We start from the raw sequence: 25,009 nt of genomic DNA, 5'->3' as shown, positions 1-25,009 counted from the left end.
CTATGAATTATCATGATCTGTGTGGGGAAAACAGAACCACCTGTTTTCTGTTCATTAGGATGTTACTGTTTGGCTCCTCACGCTGAACTGCAATCAATAACTTGTTTGAGCACAGGAACCTTCTCCACATCTCTACATTCACATTAATAAGACAGTAACTGGAGTGGGACTAGCTTTATATAAACTACATGAATTTTATAAACTAAAAAGCACTGTGTGGCACCAAATTCATGAGTAAATAGGTTGCTAAGATTTTCCTATTACATGGCCATCATTAGAGTAGAACTTGCATTTAAAATCTGTATTTATCCAGCTATAGCTATTATAAAAGAGGGAAAAAAAAAAAAAAAGAGGAACTGCTTAGGCTGACATTTTTCACCCTTGGTCTTAGTCCAGAAAAGATAACATGTACATTCAGCTGTTTTAATTACAGGGGAGGGGTGGAATTAAGCATGACATTTACTTCTTACAACCCCCCAGAAAATATTAAGTCTCTAAAAATCACTCCTATCTTACCTGAGGGACCTATTACAGAAGCTATTCAAAGAAAGAAAAATATACTGCTAGCCTAAGGTTTTCCAGGAAGGAAGAGGATCCTTCATTCCTTCACTCTCCATCCTGAATCCAATCAAACTGTAAATTCAGTTGTGGGGTTTGGTTTTTTGTGGGGTTTTTGGTGGGTTTTTTTGTTTCTTTGGTTTTTGGAGGTTTTGAGTTGGTTTTTTTTAAGACACTTTATACAGGGAGACAGCTTAAATCCTCTCCTACATTTGCTCTCATCTACCACTCATAGGGTTAAGAACAGTTTTCCAGTAGCAACTCTGCAGTGCTTCTGTCCACAGGAGCACTGAACATTTGGTCAGGCTTCTCAAACTGTGATGTAGTTGCATTTGCTTAACATCTTCAGCTTGGTTTTGAGTCAACTACTTCTTAGCCTAAAATACCATATGGCTGCTGTTAAAATCTGATGTTAAGGACATAATTTAATCTCCTTACACACCATAGTGGACATCTCAGCACCAAGAGATATCAGAAGTAACAAGAAAACACATTTGAGAAAGGATGATGTCAGACAGACATCTTGAAACAAAACAAGCAATTAGAGACCCAGTTTACTAAATTACCCTTCCCTTATTTGAAATGTAATATCTAGGCATTTCAATGAACTTGTGGGCCGTATACATGAAAGAGATGTGGGTTTTTTCATTTTGAAAACCAGTTTGAATGTCATTCTTTGACTGAACATAGGAATGAAATGAGCAGACATGCTGCTGGCTCAAGAAAACTCAGAAATGGTTCATAAGAAAGAAACAGTGACAACAGTTCTTTGCTTGAGGAACACAAAAGTTAATCTGTTTCTGAATAGTCGGGTGGCACAATCAGCAATATATTCAGTCAAGCTTACACTCCTATGTTGAATGGGCAGTTCCATTTTCCTGGGAACACGCTCACTGCCAAAATGCCAGCATACATGCCGCAGCATCTCTCCCATGCCTGCCAAATGAAAAGGGAAAATGGCTACGACTACACAAATTAACCTGCTATTCATCCAAGTGGTCTGAATCTTTTAAAATGGTTTTTGTTCTTTCTCAAGAGAATTTAATTTTTTTTTTTTTATGTGATTTATTTGTGATGCCCAGGTCTACCTCACTAGACAAAGGTACAATTAAAACTTCTTACAAAAAACAGATATCAAGCCAAAGTACAATTCATTCGAAGACTGACTGTGTCTTCCTATTCAAATCTGCACTCAAAGCTGTTCAGCATCATGACATACTCTCGTATAACTGTCTTAGAGCAGGGTAGCAGATATAGGCCATGTTTCCATTTTCATTCTACCTGTTTGTAAAACAAAAAGACATTGTATCTAAGGACCATCAAAACTGTTTAATAGTAAGAAATCTTCAAAATCTTTTCCATCTAGTAAACACATATTCATTTGTGCCGTATTTACTTATGTCTTTCTGTAATTGTATCAGCATCTGCAGCACCCAGTGTAGTGTGGCAAGGAACTAAAAATGACTGCAGGAATAAAAGCCGTTTCAAAAAGCTGCAGGCAAGGATGATTTTCTCAGGTTAGCTTGCTCACGATAATGTCATTTTTAATGGCAATTCTGGCACTATGGTGACCCCTACCTCTACCACAAGTCAAAAGTCATCTTTTTGATGTCCACACATGAAGATGCACACATTTCCAACACTTCTGGTTTCTGCCATCTGAGTTCTAATACTGATCATTCATTTGATCTGATTCAATTCAGTGTGATTCACAGCAGGAAAATCTTGTTTCACATGCAATTAAGCAATGTTCCCCCAGCAAAACTGATGGATAAATGCCTACGGCACTGGATGGTTTGGGTTGGTTTTTTTTTTCCCTTTTAAATATTATGGAACTGATAAACGGCTAGTCTGAGTCTCCTCTTTTTTAAAGAGACTGTCAATATTAACAGATCATGCAGTTGACCCAAATGGACTTTAAGAAACACTAGTGATTTAACATATTTAGTAAGAAAAGAGTCAGAAAATACAAGTTCTCAATTTCCATCTTCCACTTCTATTTCTGATCTTTTCCGTAGGCAGAACATAGAGGAAGCAGATTTGTTTTCTACATATGTGTTTGAGAAACTACTGCAACTATGGAAATTATTTCAGGGAATCAACTAATTTCAAATTAACAAGAGCTAATTTGAGTGTTATTTCTATGCTACAAGAGATGAGATATGAATCAGGAAGAAGACTTGCTATTTCTCATTTGGTTAGCGAGTCGGACAATGCCCACGCAAACAGTGTAACAAGAACGGGCTTCTTCACGTAGATGGGAGTATATAACTTGGCCTCCCACAAGTACATTACTAAAGTCTAATCGTAACTTCGTTAGCAATCTGATTTACTAAGTTTACACAAAAAACAGCCACAGATGATGTTGTCAAAAGTTCTATTTTATAGACTGGCATAACTGTTCAATTACAATATAGCGCTATATAAAGTTAATGTAATCATCATTGTACCTTGGAAGGAAAGCAAAATGTATCTACAAAACAATCTGGGGTAAAATTACTTTAAAGTATAAATACCAAGAATTGCCATGAGGTGGTACCCAGTACATAACTCTGCAGTTAGAAGTTCAGTTTTACCAGTCCCTCAAAGCACTACTTGGATTCATTTTTACACCACTCTGACTATATGCAAAGCTCACAACGTAAATATGTCAAGCCACTTAAGCTTCATGCTTTTACTCCTGTAATCAGGAGAAATACTGGAAGTTACACAACTGTTTCTAAAAGACAAATAAGGAAGTTCAGAACCTAATCTAGAGTTTGGAGTAAGGCATCTGTATTTATCAGATTAATGTTTCAAAAAGTTGGGGCAGAAAATAACAGGCTCCTCACCGCTGGATGGCAAAACTCCATATAATCACAGGGGACAAGAAGGTAAACGTGAGACAGAAAAGAAAAAAGCAAAAGGCAAGGAAGGAACAGATTGTCCACAACAGATATTGCTGACATTTTTAAGAACAGATGGCAACTGACAGTGATGTGATACAAGGCACTCAGTTCCCAGAGATTTGGCAGTCCTCAAAAATAACAGAATGGCTTTTACAGTAACCGGACTCCAATGCATATTCTTCCAAGGAAACAATAAGTGAGAAGATATTTTCATACTCTGCACCGACTGGTTTGAGAGCTCTCAAGACAGAAGGCTGAGAAGTTGTAAGGATTAATATGAGGCAGGAAAGCTTTCTGGCATTGCACAGCAAAGACCCTAAATCTGCAGGTCGTGGAGGCTACACAGCCATGCAAATTATCTACTAACACCAGTGACTGCTCAGTTCAGTCATGTTCACTATAAAAAAATATATTGTTCATAATTAAAAAAAACCCCACACACATTCGTACGTATCTCAAGACATAATAGAGGAGAAAAACCCCAAGCCCTCTGGAGTTCAAGAGCCAAAGCATGCTATCAGCAATTGGCTCCAAATTTAATCCAATGCTTTTAGACAGAAGGAATTTAAGCAAGAAATTCTGGTGTTTTAGCTCTACCACTTCCGTTTGATTTAAAATAGAAACAGTGCAAGCAAACCAGTGTTCATTTATTCAAAGACTAATTCTCACTTAACTTCAATGACCATAAAAATTACATACAGTTAGTGAATTCAACTGTTCCTGGTCAAGACAAAAAAAAATAAACCACACACAAACAGAAAACAATAGATCCCTTTTTCTCTTTTCTCTAAATAAAACAGAGTGCAACATGACAAAGAACTGCTTTTCAGCTCTCAGTCATTTCCTAAAGGAATTACTGAGATTATTCTAACTAAAATGAAATTATTCCACTGCACTTGCACAAACAAGCTACTTTTGTCATGGGCCAGCTCAATGCCTTGGTGCATTTTGATTGTCAGTGTTTAAAGTACTTTCCAGTGTCTTTTGCTGAAGAGGTATGTAATGGGCAGAGTACTTGACTTTAAATGACTTTATCGGAGTGCATAAGAATAAGTTAAGCAAAAGACACTAGTACCTAATGCAAATATAGTTTTATTCATTTTAGAGAGATGTATTTAATTTGAAACCATATGCCTGTGTATCCACCCTATCTCATACATCTGAATGACTCGGCACTTACCCATAAACACAGCTGTCATTATTTTAAACCACAACAAAATGGGCTATGTCCATTACCAATAAAATGTTTCCAAATAAAGCATCTTGGAAAAAAATCATCTGTATACTACAGGCTTCACAGACCTCAAGACAACAGGAAACACGTTCATTTGTGTTTTCTGCAGCCCCCCATTATGTTTTTTTAAGCACACAAAATCCAAAATTCTGATCGACTCAAAAATTGGGGAAATTTAATTCTCAATTACTGGAAGCTCCACATGGCAAAACTCAGTCTTACCAATGCAGAGAAGCTGGTCAAGACATTGATTGCAAGAATGGAAGGCAATCCTTGCTCAGAGTCTCTCCATAACTGAAACAGCCTGGAGAGAGAATCATTTACTTACACACACAGTAAGGAGGGAGCTAGAAATGTCTTGGGATATAGGAGGCCCCATACCAAGGAGCTGATGGTCTGATGACAAGCAATTCATCTCATCTAAATGTACTATCATTCAGCAGGCCACGTTCACTGCTTTTCACCCAGTGTCTAACATGCAGAGAATACATCAGCCCACCCACTTTTTCATAATGCCTCTGCCACCACTGAAAATTAATTTTTTTGAGGTGAAAATCTGTGAAGCAGACCTTCAGGAATGCTCATGGCAACAAGCACCAATGCCACAGAAGGTGTCCTGCAGTCTGGAAGAGCAGAAGTCACGCAGGGGATGACCAGGGAACGTGTGCATGCCCCTGTGTGACCACGGGGCCCCGACAGCAGCACCAGGACACCCGGTTCAGGACACCCGAGTGCCGGCCACTCTGCTGACTTCAGCTGAGGCCAGCTGGTCAGGCAAGCTGAGGGCTAAGCAAACAGGGGAGAGGAAAAACAACAACGACAAAAAAGAAAAAAAGAAAGGGAGTTTCTGCAGTGAATGCCATGCAGAAAGAAGACAAAATCCAATAAGGCTAAAACCATGCAAGAACAAGTCTGACTGGTCCCCTGAGATGTTCCCACTTTTACTATTCGGTATTTGACAGTTTTACTGCTTTTACTGTTGATGAATGGTTTTTGTAGGTAACAGCTTGCTCTGGAATGTTGGTTACATGCAAATAATTCTGCAATCCACCTGCCATTAAACTGTTGCACTTCTATGCAAAGAAGTTGCTCGGCTTGTCCAGAATAAGACATTGCATTTGCCTGCCATTTCAGTTTCCATGATCATCTGCTTTCTCACACAAACATTCCTGCTTGTATTGGGCTACATTTGCATCTCTGCATGTTAAAAGAAAAAAAAACCAAAACCACCTCATCTTGCATCAAGTCACACCTTGCCAATTAAACAGAACTCTGCAAATAGATTAAATATTGTTGGCAGGTGGAATGAGTTTATGTCAGAGAAAGCAAAACACCATATATTGTGCATTAAAAGGTTTCGCACACATAGCTTTTTTTTTTATTGTTTGCCTGTGTGAACCAGAAACTTCCAAGTGACCAACATTTATGAAGTAATTTGTTGTTAGAATAAAGATCTAGCACCACATTTTCAACACAGAACCCAAGTGACTGAGCATCACCGAAATGTGTTAAGATCAAAGAAGCTTCAGGATATATATTGTATATATTGTAGTAAAGTAATTTCTTAGGAGCAAATTTCACAACCCACAGTTAAAACAGTTTCTTTGCCGGACAATTTTCTAAGGCACGAGTTTTACTTCAAGCAGCTCAAAAGATGGATTTACCATCCAAAACCAAAGTCATGTTCGCATCAGACAAAACTCATGTAATACACTCAAAGATGATATCGTGTTATATTACAGTCCTCTTGCCACCCACCACAAGGTGTGTCTAACCTACGTAAGGAAACTTTTGCAAGACAAAGATTGCATTATTCTTTCAACAGCTGATGTTCAGAAGGCAGTCTTGTTTTTAGGCAGAAGCATTTAATGCACATAGGTGCTAAAGCAAACTTTAAAAGTGGCTGCCCTGGTTTCGGAACTTTACTGAAAACAATCAAGGACTACCACAGAGTAAAGAATTTGGGGTATTCCCAAATTCAAAGCAAAGTAGTGCAGTACACTGCCATGGGATGTATCAGAAGAACTGGCCAGACCTGTACAACTGCAATGAGTCGTAGTTCTCACAATCAGAAGAAAAATGTGCAGGCTGCACCAGCTCAGCAGAACTAAGCGAAGGTTTTATTTTAAATACTATGTCCACCTATTCTAACCAATTTTTACAAAACAGTGAGGTTGTCATTCCACGAGGAATAAAAAAAATTGTAAAAGAGAAAAGAAGCAAAGAACCTAGCTCAAGATAATGTAGTTATCTTTCAGTCAAAGCTTGCCCCAAAGACTGTGCCCTTTAAATGCAGGGTGGTTGTTTTTCTTTATAAGGAAAGCAACAAGAGGAAAAGAGTGAAACGAGAAGGACATCAGAGCGATCGCAGTGCTATATATTTTGATGGGTATGCACGTTTAGCCAGAAGGACTTGACGCATTTAAAAGCAGCAAGACTGCTTTTGACTGACAAATTAGTTACCAGTTTTTAGAAGCAGTGAAGGACCTGCTCCAGTTTAGGGTTCCTTTGTATTTGGCATCTGCTTGACACACTGCAAGTCCATACAGAACTCAAACATCAGTCATGGAAGTGACAAAAGCTGTAGTGTTGCTGCTACAGCAATGACAATTTCAAGAACATGTCTGGAGATTCTAGCCTAAAAGGAATTTTCAACAAGGAACACACATGAAAACAAACATGGATGCACAAATAAGATGCAAAGAAGGATAGGGATGTACAATCTGTATTAGGACTGCTGTAAACCACTGACATCTAGAGATAGGCAAGAAAAATGCAGAATAAACTGTAGCACAAAACTTTCATAGGCAATAATGCCTAATTTATACTTCACAATTCATATTTAATTACTACACCTTTTTTTTTTCTTTAGATTTTCCCTTTTGTGCTGCTTGTGATGCACAAGGATCATAAACCATTTAAACAGATTAACACAGCAATGGCAGACATCCATGTCATGTGCGCAGATCACGTTTGACTGAAGCATTTACATCCTGTATTACACTGTAGATTTCCCGTTCTCCAGTCTTTGATTCTATATTACATACTGAAGTTTAGCCACTGCTTTCCATGTGGTTCAGATCTCTAAGGCTAATCAGTGCCATACAACTGGGTCTAGTAGCTGGTATTCTGTCTGACAGCCATTTAGTGAATGAAGTAGTCCACAATTTAGTGAGCTAGTGTAAATCAGTCTTAATGGCAATCCCCTCCATGGGCCATCTACATGCTGCTCTGATATAATCACAGATCCCAGGAAAGACAGAATTAGATTGTGCAGCTTCTTACCTGCAGCTCCTTTGAGACTCTCTCTAAGTGGTTAGTTATCTTTTTTATTAGGTCACTATACATCTGTTCCGAATGCTGCTGGCATACACACTTATACACACAACTGCAGAAACAAATATAGGAACAAACAATGAACTTACAACAGTTTGCAATGAAGGGCAACAGACTTCAAAATATTTTGTTCAAGTCTCAGTTTAGAGGGTAACAGAGTTATAACTGAACGACTGCTGAACTTTTAAATACAGCCCTGAGCTTGGAATGAGCTCCAGCAGGCTCTTAAGTCTCCCCTGGAGGCCCCAGTGTGTCCGTCCCATTCCCCCTCCCCAACCTCACTGTAACTGACAATGAGTTCTCTTAACAGTGCACTTCAGAACAGCCAGGATAACTCTGTTAACAGCAGACTCCTAATTCTGGCTTTTGTCTCTCCTATGTGAATGAAGTCTCCATTAAAATAAGCAGGTTTAATGATTATATGCATATTCTAGGGCAAAACCCTTATTAAAAGAAGGGCAACACTGACAAGCAGTCACAGAATTTGCACCAAAACCGTGCTAGTGTTTTAAAAGTTCTAAAATTACAGACCCAAGCATGTTACTCCAACCTTTGTTACTTAAATTCTAAGAAAATCCTTCATAATAAACTAAGATGCATAGAAAGAGCAACAAAACTTGAATTCTACATTCTATGGCTTGGCTGTATTAACTCTGGTCTTCAGCGTTACCTTTGTTTTTTAAGAACATTGTATTGTTTTCATATCGCAATATAACATATCTGCAAAATAAGGCTATGTATTGAAAACATACTTACTACAGTTGTAAAACAAATACATATATTATTTTCAGCAAGAAGTTACATTAAGGTAGCCATCATTGTCAGGATTAACACCGACATTATCTGTACTAAGCAGCTTTTACTCCTCTTGACTGCTTTCATTATTTCAAGTCAGCATTTTGAAAGCTAGCTGCCAAAAATCAAGAGGCAGAAGGAAGACTTCACCTGATACCCTGGGCAAGCCAAATCTCCTCCCCATGGCCTCTGTCCTGCTCCCCCTCCCTCCATCCCTCTGTACAGAGTACCGTGACAGCAAGCAATTCAGGCCAGAGACCGCTCCTTAGGGCATGCACAAACAATTTCCAGCAAGGTCCAGACCCCAGACTTGAATTCTGCAGGTTTTTAACAGCACCAAAAGCCTAAAGCTACGGTACAGCAACACTGTGTCTCTGTAAGGGAATTATGACATTCCAACTCTCTACTGAGAAGGTGGTGCAATGACAAACTGCAAAGATGGGATTAAAACAACGGTAGACTACGGGCTATTGGAATTTTCTAATGCAGGTGAGAGGTTAGGCACCAACTCCAAGCCTTCAGGGGCCAGGACAGTGCTCTCACTCAGTAACTGCCACTCTCAAAGTCTTCTGGAAGGCTTTGCATTATTTGAAGACACTTGATTTACAAGTGAATTATCAGTAACAGATTTAACATTCCTTTACCTTTCAGAAGTTTGTATTTATATCCTTTGACAATTTCAAAAGCACCAAAAATACAGCATTCATCCCTACGCAAAGTCTTCTCATTTGGCAAACCACACTATATCTTAAAAACCAAAAGACCTTCCATACCTCTCCTACTATTATATTTTGAGAATAACTGTATCTATAGTTTGATATTATCTAAACAACAGTCAAAGTAGTCCTGTTTCTTTTACATGAAGTCTGCAAATAGATCCTATTTTGGAACAAACAAGTGCAAAAAACATTTTGGTATGATGCAGTAATAGCAAAAATACCAATTTAATTTGGATCAAAGAGAGAAACACTGATAAGAAAATCCAGGCTGATTCTTGTGATCTCTTGGAAACCAGCCAGCTAGGTAACAACAGCAAATGGCTGTATGTTTGTTTGCTCCGTAACTAACCGGTATATAGCCACTTCCACAAGTTGACCCCTTCATTTGCAACAATGTAACTAAACTGGATTTTAAAGTATACATCTGCTTTGTATTACATACAGTATTGGTATACCTACTTCTGCAATGCATTCTGTAGTCAAACACCAATCTTCACATGTACGTGCAGAGCATGTTTACATTTCATTTGAACACTTCTATTTAGGGGTTCCTTCCCCATTTTCAGATCCTGTTTTCAGTTCCTGATTGTGGGCTGATTCTGTGAATCATCCTTGCCCTGCTATTACCCAAAAGTCAGCAGCTTGTTAAGCTTTTAGCATAACCAAACACCTTTAAGAAAAGGAAGACCCAAGCAGGATGTTAGAAAGTAAGCATTTATTGAGGGATGAAGATCTGAGATCTGTAAGCTGCCTTGAAGAAGAGCGATCTAACTGCACTGTACCTGGGAGGCAGTCCTAACAGCTGCCAAAAGTACCCACTTAGCTGCTCACACATTCCTCATCTCAAAGTTTCCTTCACATCTCTCTGTCAATACATTTAACCCTTTTAATAGGAAGTGACTATGCACAGGCAGGCTTCGGGCTCAAAGGTGAAAACAGTCACTAATCACACTTTGATACCTTATGGGTAAACCGATCCATAGTAAATATCTGCATACACACCTTTGAAGTTATCTCCTAGCTTTCACTGCTGTGGACTAGACACCTACAGTTATCACTGATTGTGTCAAATCCAGTAGTTTGGGTATCTGATGATATATTTTGAGTTTGCATTATGGAAACCTTGATTCCTTTAGTCAGCACAAAAGACGATCAAAAAGACCACTGTATTTTCAGCTCAGTTTCACTGTGAAAAAATGATAAAAGATATGCGGCTGTCTGAACCACTTCAAAAAACACCTCATTTTCAGACTAAAGAACTAGCCTAGGGAGGCAGAGAGGATCTAAACCTCAGGTCTGCTACAGACTTTCTGTAATACTCCAAGCAAGCATCATCATTAAATTCAACAAAAAAAGCTGTTTTTCTTCCATTCTCAATCTATGTTGTCTAGATTGTAAGACAAGCAAAGGGACACTCTCTAAAATAAAGTAAATAAAAAAACCCTCCTAGTTGGAAGAAGCTGTGTCAGAGTAATTACATCCACAGATAAAATCTTCGGAAGTAAACTTAAACTGACACAAAAGCTTTATCAGTAACACTAAACTACAGACAATCTTTTCTTTTGGTAAAATACATGCAACAGACATCTGTGCACCATTACAATACTGCATCAAGTGTCACCCTGATGTATAAGGGTTATCTACGAGAAACATAAAACCCATTATTCCTTTAATAAATAAAACTTTCAAGCAGTAAAAAGATGACAAAGATGAACTGCAGTTATCTGAAAACCATAACTAGGTATAGATCTCCTCTAGGTATTAAAGCATTAATTTTGCACACCTACTCTTTATCAGAGATGACTATCGAGATATGTTGGCTTAACTCTCACTGACAGCTGTTTGCAAATTGGGGATGTCGAGCTAGGAAAAGGATTTGGATTACTTACACTAAAGCTGCAAAATATCCCTCAATTCAAATTCACCATCTCAATTATTTATACACATGATGATGTCTGAGTCCTGATAAGAGCAGTGCCAAAAGTTTGGAGACGAAAGAGGAAGTTTATTAAAGTTTTTAACTGGAGTTAAGAGGAAAGACGAAACACCTGCCATTCTTGGATCTGGTTCCCTAATCCCAAGTTTCAAACTAGAGAGAGAAAGAGGCTAAGAGCAAGCAGGCAGAAGACAATAGAGCTGAAAGCCTCTAAAAAGGGCAACCAGTGACTGAGCTGCCAGTGTTATTTCACAGAGCGCAACACTATGGTCAAGAAAACCAGGACAGCCGTGCTACTAGTTCTGTTGCTGGCAAAGGCCAGTAGTTTTAATGGCATCTTGGCCAGTAAATGCAGCAGCAGCTATCCAGTTTCCATCCTATTTACCAACACCCTGGATACCTATCACCTACAGAACAAAAATCTCCATTTTCGCCAGTCTTCTAAGAAACTGCCAGGTCTCTAAAGCATTTAGCACTTTGGTTTGGAGCAGTAGTATGGTTTTGAAGCAAGTCCCCTACCATCCCCACTACTGTGCACTAGCTTGGTCTGCAGGGCAGTTCTGGTGTGTGGCTAGATCCCTTTTAAAGCAAAGTAAACTGCAGCTCCAGGCCAGGTACAAACCACATGTTCTCCAGACAAGAATGGAGATAAGGACTGAACCTTGTGTCAGTCCTTCAGACAGCCTCTAACTGCACCTGCAGCGGGATGGCTGGGCAAGGGGGAAATCAGACCAAATCTACCTGATGCAGAACACACAAATGGCAAGTTTACACAGATGGACCTTGGCACCAGTTGCTTCTATTTACTTCTGCACCTCTACTGCACCAAAGTGGTTCCTATTAGACATGACAAAGAAGCCTTTTGAAACGTTAAGTCAAATGCCTACCATGCCAGTCTCTTCTTCCCCTTTGAGGAAAGGGCTGTTGAGACTTTAATACATTTCTTAATATATTACACTAAGCAACTGTGGTGGAGTTTACTTTAATGTTAACATTTTCAGCACTTATGCATTTTAATTCTTTAGCATTTATTCCTGTTAACATGGGATGTCAAAATATGTACCTATTATTCACTCATTCCAACCATTTAAACAATATTGTACTTCACATAACCTTCCCACTTTCCTCCTCGTAAATACAAATATGACATATGCATAGGCTGCAAGATAAAACAGACATTTAACTTTAAAGAAAAAAACTAACATAGCACTTAAAAGATTTCCTTACCTGTATATTTGTTCATAGGAGATAGGGATGTAGTCACCAGGACTCTGAGTTAAAAGCTGATCTATGGCACTATCCAACTTTGGCCAATATGTGCTCTTATAGTCTTCAATTGTTATAACATTCATTACTACAAGAAAAAGACAAAACTACATTTAGTAACTTTAGCTAAAAGATTAGAAGCAAGTGAATGCTCTGCAATTTCAGATCACACCAATAAGCTGGCCAAAAAAGCTGGGAACAGTTCACTTCCGCTAAGATAATCTCATGTAAAACTAAAGCCCAGACTTGAATTTGTACCTTTTTATTTACAGAAAATAAAATAAAATCAGAAAACCTGCCAAATCGGTGCTTGGATATCTCTTAGGGGCCCAAGTAGCAGGGAAAAACAAACTCCTGGGAGTTCTAGTATGACAATGTAATAATTAAAAGAAAAAAAAAAAAAAAAAAAAACCAGCAACGTAATTCAGTAGTTAGTTCAGATTAATAAATTACTCCCAACTTTGTGGGAGTCGAGAATCAACAGTTAACACTGGGTCCTCACATGCAGGAGAACAAGTTTTGGCCAAGACTGGTAGGTTTTGGAATACTCCTTCCCAGCAGATGTATTAATTTTACAAGTCCCAGGTGGGACCAGCAGCTTCCTTGGCCTAAAAGCTGATGCAATTCCCTCTGCCTTCAATTGCAGTTAGGCTCCCGGGCAACTTTTTTGGATCCGTATTACAGTTCCCCCTCTAGCAGGCACAACAATACTCCTCTTCCAGATAAGAATCAACACAGGGAAGAACAGGAGGCATTCAAATTAGCGTTCCCCATCACTCCCTGATTTTCCTCCCGAGCTTCCCAACTGTACCCTCTTGCACAAGCCACTCAGCGTGCCTTCACAGACACAGAAGTGTTTTAATCTCTCTCTTTTCAGGAAGAATTTCTGAACTAACCACCAACGGCTCAGTTCCAAAAGCAGCCATAGTAGAAAGGTTAGCACCTTCCTTTCAGAGACATACTCACAGAGCTACCTTGCTGGCTTGTCACACCACATAGCTTCACAGCAGCCCCTCAAAATAAAGCCCTCAGTAAGTAAACAGCACAGGGTATACTTCATATCAAACCTATCCAGTCCAGGAATTCCACATGTGGGTCTGGGCTATATGGAACACAGAATATAGTTCCCACCTCAAACAATCCAGTTTAGACACTGCACTGAAAAGAAGTATTTTGAATAGGGCTCCATTTTAAATACAGGTGTAAATGCAGACTAACTGCTGGGTTTGAGGAGCAAGATTTCTGAAATGTTATTTTCACAAGGGGTTGAAAGGAGCTGGGTAGGTCACTTTTGGCAGCATTATGAAGAACAATTCTAGGGAAATACAGGCGAAATAGTTAAGAGTTACCACAAGAAAAAGAAGAGTACAAAGAGAATGTGGAATAAAGAGAGGTGTGAGACATGAAAGTGTCTGAATGCTACCTGTAAAAGCAGGTACTACAGATTCCTGTTGTGTGTCTTTTTAGGGTATTTGAGCCATAAACCTTGCTTAGTGAAGAACAGTAGTGCAGTACTCCTAGCCCCCTCTTCGCCCAACTAGCCATCGGTTCACTTTTGCTTCAGACATGTTGCAGAAACAGACCAGTTAACATAGTATGTGACTGATTAGTGAACGGGTCACCACCACCAAATGCTGCAGGATGCTGTCCCAACACTCCAGCCTGCAATCTGGAAGTACGACACCGTTTGCTAACAAGCTGATAGAGGTTACAGGCCCGGGTACACAACTAGCAGGGCGTAAGTTAACGTGTCCAGCAAGTCAGCTCCATGATGCAAAAGCAACCATGCAGTCAGGAACAGCACAGCACCTGCCTGACAGCAAATTCATCCCTTATTCAACTGTCTTGCAATGCCTTGCTTGTGTTCCCATCCCTTACAGAACCCAGGCTCTGGGCAGATGTACCCAGGAGCAGCTTCCATGTAGTAACTTTACTATTCATGCTTACACTCAGCAGCAAAATTTGGGCATTTGTATTTCACTTTGTTGCCACAAAAAAGGAGGGTGTCCACAGAAATGCTCTGCTCCACAGAAAACATTAAACTGAAGTCAGCATAGATACTAGACCAAGTCTTGATTTAGGATTTCAACGTATAACCGCACCCACATACTCAAAATGTTTACTACGGTCACATATAAAAAACATTCTTTTAAACTATAGCTAAAAAAGCAGGGGACAGAGCGGGACAGGTAACCCAACCTACTGTCAAGTAAGCAGACATTGGGCTGACAATTATCTGTCATTTATTCCAACAATAAAAATCAAAGCAAGCAGCTAGGCATCTTTCAGAACATTTATTTCATCTCACAAAGTGACATATATGAAATTTTACTGCTTAATTAGCAATGCACCCTACAATCCTAAAACACTTTGTTGAAGTGTACAAACTCTTCAAGCAGATGTCTGAGACTAATCTCCAGACTTGTAGCTATCGCTGCAGCTCTACGCTTTCCTTTTTCTCAGCTATCACATGCACGTTTACACAATCGATATTGCTGTACCCCCCGCCTGACACATCCTAGCGCACATTAGCAAGTTTATGAGTCTGCCCTGTAGTTGGTTTCAATTCTATTCTATTTTTATTAGATGTTTCTCAGTCTGAATTAAGACTGGTTAGTAAAAGTAATGTTAAACTTTTTCTTCATCAGAAAATTTGCCTACGCAGCAACGCACATACATTGCACCGAACTATGTGATGCAACAGGGTAGTCAACAGATTTAATGGGTATGCCAATGCTCGCAGCCACATGTGCCCATCCTAAATGGGACTGGGTTCAAACACATTCACAGTCATCCTTGCTTGCAAAGGATGAAGAAAACAAGAAAGAAAACGCTTCATTTCCTCCATAATTCAGATACACTGCAACTACTAGTACAGAAGAGTTTCACTCTTATTAAAAGCTCTTACTCTTATTTTCTCCCTCATGGCCTTTGAAAAATAGTTTTCATAACACTACTGCTTTATAAATCCATAACTATGACTGAAGCTGATCAACTGAAAAATAAAGATTTAGTCGTAAGTTTACCACAACATGGAAAATTTTCTTAAGTTGCTTTAACTAGAAGAAAAGCTATTAAATGAACTGCGCATTATTATGTCCGATTTTAGTTCTCAGTCTTGCCAAAATCTCGAGGAAGGGGAATTGGATTTGGCCCCTTCAAAAGATTTTAAAGGCTTTCCATGTAACCTCCTTCCTCCATTATTCTGCCAGCTAAATTAGACCAAAAAAGGCCCACCAGACAGCTTTAGTCTGCAACTATGAAGATGAACAAAACCAACACACTGCAAGTAATTACATATTGGAACACAGGCATTGGACTTTTTGTTTTGGAGGAAAGAATTAGGAGGGAGAGACCTATCTGAATGTCAGAGGCACTCCAATTTATCACAGGACTGTTGGAAACTGTATGCCACCCACATTTTCGAAGGTCACCTATAGGATAACCTGTCTAAGACTAAGCCTCTGCATCATGAAGCAAGCCAGGCATGAGTCCTTGCTCATTCAGCTGCAAGAAGTTCTTTCTGCAGCAGAGAACAGACAACTTTCCTGTCAAGTGTAAGACTGACAATCGGCTTCTCTACACATGTTCTGCCATTGCTAAGACAGAGCAGGCAGGAGAGAATCTAGCACACGCTGTCTCCCTTTTAACCGTATATTTACATCGAAAGTGACCTTTCTCCCTTTTTCTATACATGAAAATTAAACAGAGGAGTTTAAGGGATCCTGTCAGAGCCAGGATTAGAACAGGCAGGATCCCGACTCAGCTCCTGTACTTTCTCAGTCCATACTACTTCACTGGACTTGTTCTGTTCATATACACATACCACCAAAACTATCTCCAACACAAAGGTGTAGAAAACTTCTAATGAACTTAACTCAGAGAATTTTGTATTTTACAGGAATTTTAATTTTCTTTAAAACAATACGTAACATCAGAAAGACAGACATTGCGTTGGGATACCAGTGCTGGAGAAGTGAAAACAAGAACTCAGAAACCACACCCTAAGCAAAATCATGCACAGACGCTTCTTTTCCCCCCTCAGACATAAGCTGTAGATTAGCTGGAAAGTCACCTTCCCATTTGGTGAAGATCCAGCTTCTTTCGTTCTGAAATAGAAGGAAAAACTAAGACTCTAAATTTCTGGATAGGGAATTCAAGAGCTTAGTTTAGCAAGGCTGAAGGACATTTCATTTCAACTGTCTCAAGTGTTTACGAGCCACCCCAAGGTACCTGGAGAGCTGACAAGCAAGGCAGGCAGAGAGCCAGAGAGCTCATGGAGTCTGGGAGCCTCAACTTCAAAGAAGCCAGCCTTGGCAATGTGCCTAGAGCCACGAAACCCAGGCTACCAGAGAAGCAGGGTTCCAGAAGCCTGAACTTCGAGCTTCTGATCAGCTCTCTGGAGCTGAGCTGCTGAGGAGCTGGACAGGTGAGCTAGCATTGGGGAGAGGGGAGAAACAGAAAAAAGGTGCGTTTCCCATCAAAATTTCATCATGGCAGTTACATGGTTACACTTCCAGGAATACTTTTAACTAGCCAAATCCACGTTTTCCAACAGCCATCAGAGAAAAGGACGTATTTTGCCCAGAGGCATGACTTACGGAAATAAAAGTATAATTGAAAGGAACAGCAAAAAGAAACAAATCTTCCCTTACCCTCAACCTTAGCTCAGCAAAACAAGAGAAAAAGTGGCCATTTCTGTCAAAAGCTACATGCAAAAGATGCTTCAGAACTACTTTTGGGGGGCAAATACATCTTCTGCTGTTCTCGTGAGGCCTTTACGGACACACATCCCTTCCAGGAGAGCAGAGGCCCCGCACACATCACCATCCCACCGCGTCAGCCATCACAAACAGGTTTCAGACCCATCCTCGGGTTTTTTCGGGCAGAAGGAAAAAGTCTTTTAAGAAAACAGGACCCGAGCTAAAAGCTTCAGGAACAGCGACAGTGCCTCCACAGAGCTGAAAACCCTGCCTACACTCGCTCTCCCAGTTCTACAGCCAGACCTACCACGTCACCTTGCCGTGACAGGAAAGCAGCGGAGAGCTTGGGGTGGGTGCGAGAGAGGTTATTTTCTCCTTCCTTCTCCTTTAACCCACTTGATTTCGCTTCGAGAAGCCCCTGGGGCCAAGACCCAGGCCCGGGGCCCGCCGCGGGACAGACCTGAGCCCAGCCACAGCCACGGGAGAAGCGAGCAGGGAGCAAAGGAGCCGCGGGGCAGCGCGGGCTGCGGCGCCGCCCGGGGCGAAGTCCCCCCCCGTGCGCCCGAGGCCCCCGGGGCGGAGGGCAGGGCGGTCACTCACGGAACTTGGAGGTCGAGGCGTTGATGTTGATGGCGGCGGCGATGGCTCCGGCTCCCCCCTTGCCCGCGGCGCCCCCCGGCTCGCAGCCCCGCAGCACGCCGTTGGCCTCGGGCACCGCGGGCAGCTCCGGCCCGGCCGGGGGCCCGGCGGCGGCGCCGCGCAGGAGGCGGTCACCGAGCGGGGCCGCGGCGGGGCCCAGCAGGTGCCGCCCGTAGCCGCCGGCGCCCCAGTTGTTGTGGTTCTGGTCGTCCATCATGGCCTCGCAGCCGCCCCCGCCCTCCTCCTCCATGCTCTCCTCCTCCATGGCGGCTGCCTGCCTGCCGGCGCGGCGGGGAGCGAGGCGAGGCGGGGCGGGGGATCACCGCCCGCCGCCCATGGCGGCCGCTCTCCGCCCGGCGGGGCTCGCCGCGGCACGGCTCCGGGCCCGGCCCGCGGCCGCCAGCCCAGGCTCCCGCCGCTCGGCGCGACACTTTGCGGCAGGCGGAAGACGGCGGGCGGGCCAGGCGTCCCCTCCTCCCCCGCCGCGGGGCATGCTGGGGAGTGTAGTGCGGCGGGGGCGGGGCGGCGATTGGCTGCGGCGCGGCAGGAGGCGGGGCCGCCCGCCTGCTGTGCATTGTGGGGCGGTGCGGGGCCGCCGGTGCCGTGAGGCGGCGAGGCGAGGCCGGGCCGGGCCGAGGCGGGGCGGGGCGGGGCGGGGCGGGGCGGGGCGTGGGCTGCCCCTTCCCAGCTCCTCCCCAGCCCCGTGTGCGAGTTGAACTCGGGAGGGGAGGCTCGGGCAGGTCCCGCCGTTGGCTTCCCTTCCCCGCGGAGGGGGGGCTGCCCCCTCATCGGCCGGGGCTGCGCCGGCGCTCGGGCCCTTGGGCTCCATCCCCCTCTGGCGGGAAAGCGGGCAGCGGGGGTGCGGGGGGGACGGGCGCTGCCACGGCAAAGTCCCCGTTAGAAAAAAGACTGAAACGTGTCTGTGGGTGTTACACCGCCCTCCCCACTCTGCTCTTGTGATCTGTAACGTGTCCGCGCTGCCTTGCGGTTCTACAGTGGTCTCTTGTTGAGGAGAAGCCTGCAGAAATAATACATGAAGTCGTTCATATCCTCAATGGGCAATGAATGTAACAGCTAAAACCAAGTTGCATAGTTTCCTTCAAGTACGATTGCTTCAGGTTTTATTTATTTTCATTTGCAACTAAAGAGCCTGACTGCTGTGGCGGGAGGACAGAAATGAACAGTGGGTTTTTACTATGTTTTATATGTTTGCGCTGTGTGGGTTTTTGCTCTTGCTTGGCAAACAAAGTGAAAAATGTAGATAAAAGCAGAAGCGTCTAGCCTTCTTTTCAAAAGGTCTCGTGAAAACTGAAAAGCGTGTCATTTCCTTTCCAAATAGGAACACAGATTTCTATTGTAGCATGAGACAAAATTGTCCTGTTTCACAAAAGCAGAAGATGCCACCGATTTCACTGTGCTGTGGAACAGGTCTATCTCGAGTTGCTTTGATAAAGGCAAGCAATGAAAAGAGTTTGTCCCTATTGCATTTTTTTCTTACACATTTGAACCAAGAGTGTTTTTTCTTAGGTGTAAAGATCACACGGTGACCATCAATGGTTTGTTCAAACCAAGACAGAGTCCTCTCCGTTTTCTGTCTTGGCAAACCCCAGCGAGACACAGTTTGTCTCGGAGACCAAAAGCTGATTTGGCGCATCACGCGTAGATCTGAGATTTGGATTCAGCATATTCACACGCCTGTTTTGGCTGTTGATTTATTTCTATCTACCCCTGAACCACAGCTGGGAAAAGGACAGAAAGGACGTTTGTGTTCACTTCTGCTGCATCCTTGCATTTACTGAGTGGGACATGTAATGTAAGTATCAGTAGAGTCATTTATAATGGATATTAAGCTTGGAAAGCTAAAGCAGCAAACCATTTTTAGCTTAGGTAAGTGTTGCAATTTTCTGATCACCACAAAGAAACGTAAATGAAGTTTGCATATCTTCACTGCTTCAAGAAAGACACGTTTGTGTTCTCAACCTGCAGAGCAACTCCGTCGTACCCTCCTACTCAGCCGCTTCCACTGATCTCAGGAACGGGTCTCAGATTCTTTACCAGTATTTAAAAACACCGTGACCTGAGGAGGAGAAACAGGAACTTATCAGCATAGCTTTAGCTTTGTCTTACTAATTTCAAAAGTGCTTGTGTTAACATGTAAGAGCAGTGGAAAAGTAAGACAAACCCAGCATTTTTCAGTTCTAGGATTTCTTACTTTCCATTTCATACTCTCTTGTTGCACACACCTATTTTTGTTACCATCTCTGTAATTTACTGACCAGCTGGGGTCTTTTGGGGGGTTTTTTGCCATGATCTTTAAAGGTACATTTCCTTTCTAATCCCTTTCACAATGTTCTTGCACTGTGACTATCCTCACTGCACTTCCTTGTGGCGGGAGTCCAAAAAAGCTTAGGAAATTCTTCACTATGGAGTTCTCTACAGAGCCTCCTCTGTTGCCTTGTGCAACAAGCTAGCTCATCTTACAAATCAAACAAGAAGCTCTTTCTTGCCTCCCATAAGGCAAATGACAAGCTGCAACAGTCATCTATGGCTCATGCTATTTAAACACATGACTGCATGCTGATAAAAAGGCGCTATCAAATACTTCATCATTAAAGCAGCACTTGTTTTTGCATGCACTTCAGAGACTTCTCCGCATCGTTTCCTTTTTTCCTCGTCAGCATGTGAAAGTTTGATTCAGGCTTTAAATACTGTCTTGGCAAAATTACATTTTGCAATACCACAACTATAATTATTTTCAATATTAGTTGAGAATACAATGTACAGATGCAATTCTGACAAGACCTGAGTATCCTCACATCTCCATAAAAACCCTGGAGACTCGAGACTTGTCTTTATTGTAACTAGCTCATCAGGAGACTACCGTACTTTCACTGACAAAGTAACATGCAGATGTCACACTTTCATTTTAGACTCCTGGATCCAGATTTAATTACCCAGACAAGTATCAGAAGCATTTGTTGCATCTTCATAATATTTACCTTCTTATTTTTTTTGGCTCAGCACTTTTGATAACCAGGTCACAGCCGCAAGCTTTACTAGAAATCAAAAAGGAAGATCAAGGTTTCCTAACAGTACCCATGGAAAGTGTGAGTCATTAAAGAATATGTTCCACACAGAAATTTGTAGAAATGAGGCTACAAGGGAGCTTTTCCTTCTAGGCTTTCAGAAGCAGGCTGTGACACTTGCTTCTGCTGGATATTTCTCTCTTGTGTAATTTCAATTTTATATGAGCATTTGTATCAATCAGATAAGGCTATTTTCTTTTTCCTCAGATATTTGTGTTTATAAAACAGAATTATTAGGTACCCCAGAACATCTGTTGCTTCACTCCATGTCACAGCTGGGTTTATGTAGGTAAGCAGTTAAATGATATATGAGGCCTGTTGGGAAAAGACGTGCATAATGTTTTGTTTTATTTCCTGCTATTGGTAATAAACATTCTGATAGATATACAAGTCTTCTTATTTTAAACCAGACCATTTTTCCTTATTTCCCAAGCGACCGGTCCACTGAAGTCAATAGGAAAGCTTTCACTGATTTCAATGGGATTTCAATCAAGCCCTAACACAGTATGTAAAATGCTTCCCAGATTTATAGCTCTGGTTCTAAAAAACAAATTAAAAAAAGAAAATAATTCTGACAAGAAAGAAATACGAATGCTAAGCAGAACCTTAAACAGCAGTCTGTCAGGAGGAGCATGAAACATAGCTCTTTCAATGGCAAATAAGACAGCCCCTTGCAGAATACTGGCGGAGAGCTGATAACCAAAAGGGAGGTTTGAGCACTCGTTATTTTTGAGACATATTTTGACAATCTCTGAGAGATGATTTGCTCAAGCTCAGAGAACGCATAGTCCCTTTGCAGTCTGGCAATCTGTGGCATATCCCTTCCAACAGCAACTACCGCTTAGGGCAAGCTGATTAGTGTAAAGTTTTCACAAAAATGTGCCAGTTAGAGAGACCACCCTTAGTGTTTCTTGACTATATACAGTCTGTCGCATTATATTACAATCTCTTAGTTGGTCTCTGCCTAGGGGAAAAAAAAAAAAACAGCTTATCTCATAAGTCCTTGAGAACTAAAGGCTGTTAACACATTTTATCAGCAGTATCGATTTCTGAGAGTTCAGAAGAAGGAAACACAGCACAAGCAGAAATCAGCTGCCTGAAGAGGAACAATCCCTGCCATCTTTCACAGGCAGAAGAAAGCAAAGGAAAACAGTGTATTTCGAACACAAGGAAATCCCAAGACAGCAGGAGCCTGCTCTTGCCAGGTGCCAGCACGGTGCCTTGGGTGGAGAAGAGAAGCATGCACTCGCCACGCAGCCAGGGAACAGCGGAGTGAGCATAAGCTGCTGATCAAAACCAAACACAAGTGCTCCAGAGATGTTTGCCCTTTCTCCTGTACTGCACTGGACATACAGGTATGTGCTTGCTGTGCAGGGCACAACAAAAATACAGAGTTAAATCACATCATATTCTCCTGAAACTAACAAAAGAGACATAGGAGACACGCCACGGTCTGCTCTGTTACCCCGGAGTGCATACGCAAAAACTCAGCCGGATAATTTGCATTTGGGGTAAATGGAAAAGTTTTACATCAGGTTCAAGCGCACACCTGCTTCTGTCCAGCAAGTAAGGCTGTGTTCCTCCTCTCCAGCCTTACAAAGAGAACAGGACCCAGAACTCTGTGAAGCTGTTTCTAATGCAAATATATTTTCAAACCAGCTCCCTTTTCTCTGCCTGAACACCGTCATCAGCAAGACATTAAGAGCACAATGGCTACAGTGGCATAGCCACTGATATTTTTCCAACTTCCCCACTAGTGGTCACATTCCCTGCGTCATCTGTGCCTGACGCAAGAGCCCTCGGTGCGCTAATTAGCTATAATGAACACGACCAGCCTCACCTAGGACTCCCACCCATAAACCTTCTGCCCTTTCATCCGGGAGCTCCATTTAAACTCAGAGCTTGAGGTTCACTCCTTGCCCGTGCCATGTTGTGTATGTCCTGTTACCTTCCTCTACAGGTCCTTGCATGTTACTCTCTCCCTCATAAATTACTAAACAGGATTATTTCAAGCTCTGCGTCACTCGGTTCATGGATATGAGGATAACTCAGTATGTGGCCCATGGGAAGAGGCAGAAGAGAGACCCTGCGCAGCCGTGTTCCCTGGGCCGGAGCCTCGGCTGGACGTACGCTGGGTGCCCCGTTATGTCAGTCAGGCACGTAAAGCAATGCCCTAACCCAGGCCCTGAGGACAGCAGGAGAGGTGGCATGTGTATCCTGTAATTTTACAGCACATATATTTTGCTCGTATGGGTTTGGTTTTGGTTTTACAGCACCAATACAAAGCACAATTCTTTTAGCATAATTACACTACAAGCGTTTTTGCGGCATGTGACACGGGTTAATCCTTCTAACTACTGTGACCAGACTATTCTGTCCCATAAGCTACTATCAAAAGGAACTCATGTTTAAGTAATAAAATGTATTATTTTGGTTGTTTCTTGGGCCTGTGGTCAGCCAGTTTAATGCCTGGATGACACTGGGCCAGTGCAAGCAATAGAAAGGAGTCTCTGAAACTGCATTCAGCACTTTCCAAAACCAGCCGCCTGCCTCCAGCATAGATGAAAAATCTGGAGTGCAATCTATCAGTGCTTACGCACCACAAAATATGAAGACAACTGAAGACAATTCCTTGCCACCACGGAAAGCTTCAAGCATCTGAAAGTCCAGGACTCGCACAGGCAGCCGGACACGGCTGTTGCCCGGAGCGTGCACCTCCTCTCGTGTGCAGTTACGCAAAAGGCGAGGTTTTGGCCGTACCTGAGCTCCCCACGGCAGCTAATGCCATGCCGGAAGGTCACACGTGTTTGGCCATTACATGACAGCACCGAGGGCAATGCTCCCACCAGCCAGGCTGAGCCATCGCCACAGGTCCGGCTCCGGCCGTGCCAGTCCCGGCACAGCCCTGGCACCGCGTGGTCCTCGCAGGGATGCGATGCCACTGTCACGCAGCTTGCTTCAAACCCGCGGCTGTCGGCCCTTGTGCTGGGTGTTGCTCACGCAGGTTCCCCACCAAGGGTCCCCACCAAGACAAGCTGCTCCAGCCCTGCACCACCCACGCTCAGCCGGCACCGGTACGGTCTCACTGGGGCCAAAGTGGACAGATACATCGTTCTGGCTCCCCGACGGGTTTAGGTTCTTCAGGAGAGGCCGGATGCATTTAACGCAGTACAAAGCTGCGGAGGCTGTTTCACCCATGCTGTTTTTGCAGCCCGTCATTAGATGTCAGCCCGCTCCCCCGGGAGCGCGGGGCTGGGCAGGTCATCAGCCGCACGGGCGCATCCAGCGACATGCGCTTAAAAAGGGTAGCGTTTGGCAATAAACACAAAAGCCCCGGTTTTATTAATGCAAAAGGAAGAAGTAAAACAGCATGTAAATTTTCTGCTGTTTCATCGTGTTTCCTCATTTGACTTGCTCCATTATCTCCTGGTAATCTTCCGCCGAGCCTCTGCCTCCGCTCGGGTGTGCAGGGTATTGTAAGCTCTCTAAAAGCGCCCCATTTATCAAACAAGTGCTTCTTGACTAAAAGCAAAAAGGAAACTCTAGACTTCTCTGAGCAGATTTTGTTTATCGTATCATTAGGTATTCCATTTCTTTCTCACAATGTATTCCGAGAATATGTGTGAGTCTGTGAAAACTTTGGTTCCAGTAAAATAAGAATAAATAATAGAATACATTCTGTAACATTTTCAGAGAATCTGCCAAAGCTTTTGTGCTTTAATCTTCGATCCAGGTCTCCCTTTCCACTTCTTAAGCTGAGAATTCAAATCCAAAGATGTGTTGGGTACAAAAGCACAACAATTTTAGTAATTTAAAAAAAAATGTTAAAAGGATTTTTATATTAACTGA

General features: G+C 42.6%; 1 protein-coding gene across 1 annotated transcript in view; it reads right to left on the bottom strand.

The window, feature by feature from the left end:
* Positions 1–18,339, bottom strand: part of CACUL1 (CDK2 associated cullin domain 1) — a 49,158-nt gene extending 30,819 nt beyond the window's left edge. Inside the window, exons 1-3 of the mRNA XM_075717802.1 lie at positions 18,036–18,339; positions 12,694–12,820; positions 7,966–8,068 (exon numbers count right to left, since the gene is read on the bottom strand). Coding sequence (XP_075573917.1) covers positions 7,966–8,068; positions 12,694–12,820; positions 18,036–18,339 — 534 coding nt within the window. The remainder of the gene's footprint in view (positions 1–7,965; positions 8,069–12,693; positions 12,821–18,035) is intronic.
* Between the last annotated feature and the right edge of the window lie 6,670 nt (positions 18,340–25,009).

Source organism: Pelecanus crispus, chromosome 10 (assembly GCF_030463565.1).
Source record: "Pelecanus crispus isolate bPelCri1 chromosome 10, bPelCri1.pri, whole genome shotgun sequence".
In the NCBI taxonomy this organism is placed as follows: domain Eukaryota; kingdom Metazoa; phylum Chordata; class Aves; order Pelecaniformes; family Pelecanidae; genus Pelecanus; species Pelecanus crispus.
Note: the sequence above shows the minus strand (reverse complement) of the source record. Positions and strands in the feature narration are given on the sequence as shown.